This window comes from Bactrocera latifrons, unplaced genomic scaffold (assembly GCF_001853355.1).
Source record: "Bactrocera latifrons isolate USDA-ARS-PBARC rearing strain unplaced genomic scaffold, ASM185335v1 scaffold_393, whole genome shotgun sequence".
NCBI classification, from domain to species: Eukaryota; Metazoa; Arthropoda; class Insecta; order Diptera; family Tephritidae; genus Bactrocera; species Bactrocera latifrons.
In genome coordinates this window covers 148,415-158,814 of record NW_017537038.1, presented here as the reverse complement: position 1 = coordinate 158,814, position 10,400 = coordinate 148,415, and the positions used below count along the sequence as shown (strand labels likewise).

The following is a 10,400-nucleotide window of genomic DNA, read 5'->3' as shown; positions in this document are numbered from 1 at the left end:
AGCGCAACCATTTTCAAAAAAAAATCCATTATTTTTTTCTCAAAATAATTGTTACAAATAATTTTTTTTTATAAAATTTCATATTTCACAAAACGTCATTTACTGCATTTTGTATAAACGATTAATATTCTTTATAAATATAAATACAAATTTCATACATTTATAACAAAATTTTGCCAAAATTAACCAAATTAAGATCCTTTTGTAAATTTATTAAAAMCCATATTTAAATTAAATACTTACTAATATCTACATATATATATATTTATCACAAAGTTATATTTAAAATTTAACAATACGGTAAAATATTTCAAAATAACAGTTRCTAATAAATTTTTATTCTCATTTACACCTCTTCTCCCATAACCAACAATAAATTGTCCACCTCCAAAAATACTCCCTTTGTAACGAACGCAATGTTGACACTAAAAAAAAAACCCAATTACCAACATACCCGACAHACATACACACACAMACAAACATGAAATAAAACGTAAAAATTAAAAACAACAAAATCACATACCAAATTGAAACTGCAAAATTTAGGCCAATGAAATTGAAGATGAGCCGGAACCACTGAGCATGGCCTGGCCCGATACTGCCCGCAAACGTCTCACCTACATAATGGTGGCACCACTGCTAATACCCATGTGGCTGACGTTGCCCGATACGCGTACACCGCGCGGCAAGAAATACTACCCGGTCACGTTCATGGGCTCAATACTATGGATTGCTGCCTTCTCATATCTGATGGTGTGGTGGGCGAACGTAGCCGGCGATACGGCACGCATTCCACCCGAGGTGAGTAGTTCTAAACTCATACACATATACAAACTTTATATACATAGGTGTGTGCATATGTATGTGTAATGTGGGTCATTCTTTTTATTTTTTCATAATTCTACTTATTTTAGTCTTATCTACACACATTGTCTCATTGCTTTTTAATATTTGCTAACTGTTTTTTTCCTATTCCCCACTCACTGCACCACATAGGTAATGGGTTTGACCTTCCTTGCCGCTGGCACATCAATACCCGATTTGATAACGTCGGTGATTGTGGCGCGTAAGGGATTCGGTGATATGGCGGTTTCCAGTTCAGTTGGTAGCAATATTTTCGACGTCACTGTTGGGTAAGTAACATTTCAATTTACCTTTCTTTTTATAAATGTATAAGTGCGAGTGATTTTAGTGAATTATGCTTGGTAAATATCAATAGGTGTGACAAGTATTTTGCTGATTATTGTACTTCAATGCTGAGTCAGCATGAAGTCTATATTTTGCTACTAAGTTACGATGAGATCTGCATTCTGAAGTTGTAGAGATAAAGCTTCTGGCTTTTGATAGTATCAATTTAAGTTGATTTTTTTGTAAGAGCATAAAAACTTTTCCAAAATAATTTTAGGGAATTCTGCTGAGAGGTCAATATTTTATTGCAGAAAAAATTCCGAGTTCCTTCTGTTGTTGTACATTATTATTTCTAGCTTTTATTTGATTACAGTTTTGTCTACTTTATACAGTCACTGACGGGTAAAATCATTTAAAACTTTTCTGAGGAACAGCACAAAAAAATTATCAAGACGGGAGCTCAAAGCTCGGAACTCTAAGAAGCGCTCATGAAAAATTAGCAAGAGAAGAGCTCAGAGATAGAATTTTTCGAACATAAAGCAGAACTGCTTCAGCAACTGACACGAAACGATCTTGGTTTCCCTCTAAATATGCAATATACTTAATTTCATGTGAAATTTCCAAAAAAATTGTTAACTACAGAAATATTTTTTTATAAATATTTCCACATTTAATCTTTCAATGAAGAGAAGGTCAGTAAAGCAAATTTATTTTAGTGAAAATTGGCAACAATGTAAATAATATATAGACTTTTGACCCTTAAGGATTGTTTTTACAAAATTTGTTGTTCGAAAGCTAACCAAAACATAATGCAAAAAAATTTAGTAGCACTCGTTAATCATTTAGTTGGCCCCAGTGCCTTTTATTAATTTTTTTTTTTCCTCCATACGAAAAGTTGGGAGTTTCTGCCTTGCATTATATATACCTTAAAAACGTCTTCCAAAAGTGTTAACCTTCGAACGTTCTTTCGTAAAATATAGGAGCTGTTTTAATGCAATCACAGTCTTAACGCAACTTTGGACAACTAAATGCACATTTTCATTTAAGTAAAGCAATCCTTTATTCTTAGTCCAAAGAAAGATTTAAGCGTTCCACTCAAACAACTTTCGGTTCTATGTTACTGGAGCTGACCTTAGGGTAATAGCAATACTAAGGTTTTTTGCAATGATTTAATTAATTATTTTTGAGGAGACAGCTTCTGTTAAGTACCTTCGCGAACAGTTGGTGTTTTATTCCTTTTTCAGTGACAAAATTGCGAACACGCAAAAAAGTAAGATGATAGCAATTAGTTGGGAATAAAATTGATAACAGGTAGAAAAAAATTTACCATTGATATTGGTCCTGTGACATGACATCRAATCGTGTTGAAAGATTATATCATTTTGGTATAGATGCAGTTCTTCGAAAGATAGTATAAACTTGCTTCCAGGATTTTTCTATAGGCCTCACGGTTTACTCATCTTTTTAAATTTTTCTTTTAAATGGATATTTTACGTTAATATTTTCGGGAGCATTCTCCGCAAAACCATTCGCAGACCTTCTCTATACATGKCGGATAAAGCTTTCGTTGTGTTTCACCATTCATGGCCTAATTAGTAAAGTGGAAGGAACACCATTTCCACCTTGGTCGGGTTCGAGGCCGATCAAAACCTCTGCAGTGCTATGAGTTCAATATCCGGCCAAAATATGACTCTGCATTGAACTGAATTTATCAATTCTACTCGCATTTAGGTTCCAACCAGAACGCCACGAATTTCTTCAAAGACCCAAGCCATATCAGCAGATTGGAGCGAAACCCTTAGCTTACTGCTCCCCGTGGTACCAGATTTAAGTCTCAAGTCAGAACTTGTAATTTTTGCTAATACCAGTTGAGAAGCCATTAAACTGGTGACATTTGTCGCTTGAACTTCAAATTTCTTTTCAATAAAAACAATATCATATCATAAGTCTATATTATAAGTTCAAGCTGAGTATTATAGCATTATATCTAACAACATTTCGAGGTAAACCAAACAACATAGCATAGTGTATATTGGATTTCAGCCGCCTCTTTCGACAAGCATGCCCTACCACTGCTCTTGGGGGAAACAAAGTGGATATTATCTGATTCAAAGATATTGAGCTTGGATTCATTAGAGAATATTAGGATCTGTCACTATTCTACCGACCAATTTAATTGCTCTTTCGCCCATACATAACGCGGCTTGTTCATATGTTTTTAAAACGGTTTTTATTGCATGATGTCGGCAGTTGAATCCTACCGTTTAAAACTCGGCCAGGCAATTGATTCATCCACAAATATTCCTGTTCCATTTCTAAGGTCTTTTTTAATGTTTGACGAAGATTTAAAACGATTCAATATACACGACCGTCGGGTGAGCTTGTCTTTGGACTCTGTCGCCTTTCGCTACCAGGCTTAAATAATACCATAAATCGTCCGCAAAATCTTTCTCACGAAAACTCGTAAAGTCGACTGATCAGATAGCAGGACGGAAATGATGGATAACTTGTAGAATTTATATTTTAGAGTTATTCTTCGTTGGATTTCGAGGTTGATGTTATTGTTGGTGTTAATGCTAGCTCCAAGATAGACGGAATTCTGCAACTTCAAGTCGCGAGTGCGACAAATTATTGAACCTACTATCAGACTTATATGCCGATGCGTTATCAATCGTCGAAAAGAAAAAAAATCCATTTGCATATTTCAAGCATTAATTATGAAAATACTTGGCAGGTAATGCTAATCAATAGTAATAAAGATTAAAGTTTTGAAAATTTTCACCCAAAACCAAATCCACAGCGCAAAAACAGCAGCTGCGTTCAGAGCTTTCCACATATGGCTTATCACTTGAAAGCGAAAAAAGACACTTTGATAGAAATAAGCCGCAAAATTTAAGCCTTGTTAAACCTTGTAACCACTCAGCACTTAACCTTAACTTGATATGCACATATAACTGATACTTATAAACACACATGTTCACATACACATTTGCATGAGCACTTAGAGCGCACACCTACGCCAATTTAACTTTCGAGTGCTGAGGGTATGAAAAAGGCAACCAGAAAAATTCACACAAAAAAAAAACAGAAAAATGTGGAACAATTGAAAGAACTTAAAACCTTACTTATAAGCATACAAGCAATTATACATACATATACACATACTTACAAATATATGTATGTGTGTGTGTGTGCGTTTGGTATACCGTTAAGCTGCAGCCAGCACAGTTAAGTCTCACAAACACTCATTAATACGCCATTCAACATTTGAAATGACATTGAATAATGAAAAAGTTCACAGGCCATACGAAATGCACACACACACACACAAACCAGCCAAAAAAAAAAAACAGGCGGGTATAGCGTGTGTTGTGAGTGGTTGCATGTGGCTCGAATGTAGGTGCACTTATTTCTGCTCGTATAACCGAAATGTCAGTCAGTCGCCAACAGAAGCAATTAAGCACACACTCACACACACTTATCGCACACAACCACATACATATATAAGACACATGTGAGTTGCTTGTGCTGGCATATGTTCGAGACAAGCACAATCAGTGAGACAGTGACAAGTTGAGGTACATCAATTTTTAACAAAGTACCACAAATCTGCTCTAAAGCCGACCTATTCGCGTGCTTACGCACACACAACCGCTCAAACACTTAAATACACACACACACATGCAAATGCGTAGTTGAATTTGTGTGAAGCTCATACAGCCAGTCAAGTTTTGGCCCACAAAACTGCCTCTATTTCAATGACATCTTCTGGCTCACCTCAACTCGCACACACTTTCACAATACACTCACATATACACTCTCACATGTATACACTGAGGCTCATACGCCGTTATTCAACACACCCTGTGCACCTGAGAGGAGCTAGTAGACCGTATGCCTAGTTAAGCCCTGTAATAAAAAACGTATAAATTGCCGCTTAACAACAACAACAACCACTACCACTACTATCACAGCAATGAAAGGTAAAACTACACTTATACAATCACACGCATACCGCGGAATTGTGCGAGCACACGTGTAGCTACACATACAACTAGCATGGGCTGGTGTAGTGAAATTTGAATGCGACCAATAATGGCGCCGTTGTATGGCAATTTATTCAAGATAGCGATAGGTTACACGCTAAAAAGCTGAAAATTTCTCAAAATTCAGCATTTTCGAAGAAATTTGTTTTTGCTGGTTATAAAGCTCACTTGGCAAGGGAGTACTTTGTTTAAGAAAAAACACAGACACTTCAAATTTAGTGGGAATGTTATTTTAGCGAACGAAGAACACTCTTTGTCATTTATTTTTTGAAGATTATGTTTTTCAAATGTATGGCAAGACTACGTCTTAGATGCTCCGTCCATTAACTCCAATTTTCGATAACTCGTTCGAACAATTTGACTGCTCCAAGGCCTGAAGTGAAAAGGGGCTTAGACTTAGAAAAAGGGTAGTGGGTGTGATATCACACGATCTTGGTAAAGTTATCTGGTGACCGCAGTGTTCTCTCAATAAAGCCATTGAATGTTGAAATGGATGGAAAGCGGCGCCGTCTTGTTGAAACCAATGTCGCCGAAATCACGTGCTTCAATTTAAGCCATTGACGGTTACGTTCTTACCGACATCATTTATGAAGAAATATGGACCGATGGTTTCATCGGCCCACAAACCGCACTAAACTTTTGTTTTTTTCTGGATAATATAGCACTTTTTGAATATTTTCAGGTTACTCTTCGGTCCAAATATGGCAATATCGCTTGTTTACATACCCAACGAGCCAGAAATGGGCATCGCTAAACAAAATTTGAAACGAAAACGTCGGATCTTCTCGAAACTTTTCAAGAGCACATAGAGCGGAGCAATGTAGCTTGGAAAAGTTATACGATTTCAGTTCTTGTACAAGCTTTATTTTGTACGCTTTCAATACAAGGTCTAAACATAAAATGCGCTAAATTCCATATATCAGTCCGAGTTGTTGCGAACGGCCCCGAGTCGGCTCTTCGCGATCTTCGTGAAATCTCTCAGCTACGACTGCTAGCATACTTATATTTTATTTACTAGGTGCTAGACGTTGTCTATTCAATCGAATATTATCCAATAATGAATGCCGGATCTCAAAATGTAGTGTTGCGAATAGTACGCTCAGTCCGGGTCCGGGGAGTTTAATCACATGGTCCATAAGCTAATTTCGCCGTATTATAATGACTAAATAGACAACCATGATATCAATGCACAATGAGATCTAAATCAGAGAAAACTCAGTGGCTATCCAGCGATTTTGGTCATATGTACTGGTTTTAAAGCTTAACACAGATGATTTTTGATAAGTATATATTTTATACATACATTTCCCTTGTCTTTCGAGCACCCTATGTGACTCATTGCAAATGTATTAAACCTGGCAAGAGTTATTCTTATTGGTTCCAGAATAGCCAAGTCGCGAGAGTGACGATTGATGACAAGATGACAAGAGATATTCATTACCAGACCCATATGCATTGCTTCCTTATCCAGTCTGACGAAAACAGAACTAACGGCGCCGTTGTTGATACCAATATTTTCTCTAGAAATATACATCAAAGTGGAGTATCGTKKTCTGAAACCTCGTTTAGTATCGTGCGGCTCAGAGAGRTCCTTCCCGATCTTAACGGAGCTTTTGGTATTGCTCAACRTGCGTCGATCCTCTTTCCACGGGTCTTTTCCGAKATTTGGCRTTTGGTGAATATCTGGTCAGTTGTTGGTTTTCCAGGCCTGAAGCCATACTAATAAGTTCCGATCAATTTGTTGACGGTGGACTTTAATCTTTTACATAGTACGCTTGATAATGCAGTGTTGAGCTGGCGCTCATTGTAGAGTCTCCCTTTATATTAGATTGGAAGGTTGTGCAGATTGTGWGGTCTTCCTTTTTGAAGATTGGCAGCACACTCAAATYCCAATCGTCGGGATGCTTATGCATGCTCCACATAAGCTCTTCGCCGCCGTCTTTGAATATTTTAGTCGGCCCCGAAGCTTTGTTGTTCCTCTAACGGATGATTGCTAACAACTATTCCACAAAAACTACCTCAATATTTACTTTGCATACTTTTCCTAGCAAACTCCTTAAATTCCAAACCTTAAACACAGAAAGACTMTAGAATTTCAACAGTTAGACTTTTTATTAAACATTTTTTCTCATATTCCATTTCCACTAATCCTTTGGAAAATGGCACTTATATGTATTTACCGTTACTTAAAACAACTATTTTTATTTTTGGCCAAGTTTAAAAGTGTACAGAAGTTTATTACTATGTTATAAGTCGCCATAAGAGACTAAGTAAACCAAACCGCAGAAGAGAAAAGAATACCAAAACTTTTCTTTCAACACACATACACACAAMTCACACGGTTAATGTAAAGGAACCGCATAAGCTCACATATGCAAATATTGCATATATAAACACATTTTATCTTAGAATAAAGGAAAGCGCAATTTCAACTTTTGTGCTCCGTCAAGCATTGGTGGAAGGAAGTGGTAAATGTGAGTGCAACAATAYAGCAAAGCCCTTGTCGACATGCGGGGATGAGAAAAGTTACCGTATACTTCTTGCAAAGTAATGCTAGCTAATATGCAAAGAAAAGTAGAAAACAAAACAAAAATTATGCATATTGTTTGCAACACGTTATGGTGATAGCAAACTAGTTTGCAGATGGCGCCAGAAAGTATGCAGTCGATGGGTCTACATAAGTGAAAAAGAAAAATGTGTTTTAGTACAAAGTTTATCTGTTGCGGATATTGCACAGCGGTAAGGTTACCTCACGTTCGGGTGGTTGCCACAGGTAGCACAATGTTCGAGATGTTAACWTTTTGACAACAGTCACCAGACAGCCCATCAGCAATCATGTAAAGTAGTCACTATCCTCCTGACATTGCCACAAATAWGTTAGGAAGAGGTGCGAGACTCGACTGAATGGAAATCTTAAGARGTTTCACGGTAATTTTACTCATATACATACTTTTTTAATTCAAGACGATCATTAACACACTAAAAACGTTTTCTCTTAATTTGTTTCATGATTATAAATTGTACTACAGCTTTTGAGAAGCTTTAAAGCTTTAAGCTTTACAAAACGATTTTTTAAGCCAGAGAAATAAGTATCCCCCATATTTTTCTTCCAAACATTCCAAAAGTAATATTTTAAGTATATTTAAGCTTTCTGTTTCTTCCAATCGTTCTGAAAACATATTTTAAAATTATAGCAATATTCTTTTACAGTTTGAGGTTAAAAAATATTATAAATTTTACTTGCCTTTTTCAGGAGCTTTTGAGCTTTAAGCTTTTGAAAATGCTTTCTTAAACAAAAGATGGAAAGATACTTTTAAGCTCTGAATATTTTTCTTTCAAACATTTTGATGAATATTAACAAATTATACCAAACTTTTCAAAAAGCTTTTACTTTTTTTAGAATTATAAAACGATTTTTTTAAGACAGTAGTTAAATACTTGCAGATCGTTTTCACAAACYACCAAAAGAGCGTTTTTCAATTGTGTTTCGTTAGTAAACTCCTCGAAGAAGTTCTTGAAGCTAGAAGCTTTTTCAGACTCAATAGTTATACACATTTTTAAATCCTGAATATTTTTCTTTCCAAATTTTTGTTGAATTTTTACAAATTATGCCTTATTTTTTAAAAAGCTTTTACCATTTTGAGATTTATAAAMCGATATTTTGAAGATTATAATTAAATATACATACATATGTAAATCGTCTTCAAACAATTACAATACTTCCGAATGAGTTTCTTTTAATTGTGGTTCATTTGAGTTTTGTTAGTAGGCTTTTTGCAAAACTTCTGGACTTTTTTAAAGCTTTTTGGCACTCAATAACTATAAATATTTTATTAAGTTTCTGGAAAGGCTACCGTCAATATCTTAGTAGTAGTTTAGTACAAATAAATCTTACAAAAATCTCCCAAACTTTTTAAAACTTTTGTAAGCTCAGTGGTTATGCAGAATTTATTAAATATCTCGGAAGATTACGGTCAACATCAAAACAATATAAAAATACGCTTTAAGCTTTTGTTGATCGTCTTCTGAAAAATGAAAATCTTCCAAAGGGGCTTTTGCTATAAATTGTATTTCATCTACTTTTGTATGACAAGCTTTTCGAAAAGCTTTAAGATTTTTTTCTCATTAAAAGTAAACATTCCATCTTCCATCTAATTTTGTATGACAAACTTTTCGAAAAGCTTTAAGATTTTTTTCTCATTAAAAGTAAACATTCCAAAGACAATAAATGGATGCTTTTGGACTCTGACGATCGTCATCTAAAAAATAGAATATTTGCGAAAGAACTTTTTCTTCTTTCTTTATTATCAATCCTTTAAAGAGCTTTTCAACTCTTGGCTTTAAGCAATTTTTAATTCAGAACAATAATTAAAAGCTTAAAGTTTTTATCAAAAGAAACTTACAGCGAAAGATATAAGATTCGGTTATATTCCACTCCTAAAGGTATGCTTCGATACTAAAATATCAAACTTCGACTAAACTTCTGTGCAACTGTATACTTTAATAATTCAGTATTTACAAAAAAATGCACCTCAACTTCCAAAAAGTCCACGCGCCATTACAAAATGAACTATTTGCTTATCAAATATTTATGAAGATGTCAAGTTGCGTATGCAAATATACAAATATGTTTAGTTGAATTATTTATTTGCCAATTATTTGTGTATGCATTTTTAAAACCGTTAATAACAAGAAAGGCTGCTAACAATATAATGTTGCGTTACTAAAATCTGCACTAATCCGTATGTATGTGCTTGGATATACACACGTAACATATTAATAGGCGTTTAGCGAATATTAGTGATTCGTGCATTTCCGGGCAGGCAGATAGCTATTTTAAAAATATAATAAATTTCAAATAAAATGTTATGTAGGCGCAAGTGAATTAAATTATGAATCGAAAAATTTATCTATTCCCGGTTTTTTGTTATTTTATTGCCTACATTTAGGCGAGCATGAATAAATAATACAATTTGTTGAAATTTTAGAAACTCATACGAAGACTTGGCTATACCGAAATGGTTATAACATTTACTCCGCCATGACTAAGTAATACCGTTTTATATGGAGTAAAGCCAGCCAGATGTTCGAAAATCCTGATATTAGTAATATAGGGAATAGGTAAAGTTTTCGCTTAAATTTAACTATTTTAGACACAAAGGTACACTGTGATGAGCAAAGCACGCTCTATCATTTTCATTGCGATAACTCAAATATTGACCGATT

At 35.0% G+C, this 10,400-nt stretch overlaps 1 protein-coding gene across 1 annotated transcript in view; it reads left to right on the top strand.

The window, feature by feature from the left end:
* LOC108972330 (sodium/potassium/calcium exchanger Nckx30C-like) overlaps nt 1-1,322 on the top strand; it is a 36,095-nt gene extending 34,773 nt beyond the window's left edge. Inside the window, exons 4-6 of the mRNA XM_018938868.1 lie at nt 547-801; nt 997-1,133; nt 1,220-1,322. Coding sequence (XP_018794413.1) covers nt 547-801; nt 997-1,133; nt 1,220-1,322 — 495 coding nt within the window. The remainder of the gene's footprint in view (nt 1-546; nt 802-996; nt 1,134-1,219) is intronic.
* Nucleotides 1,323-10,400: the final 9,078 nt, after the last annotated feature.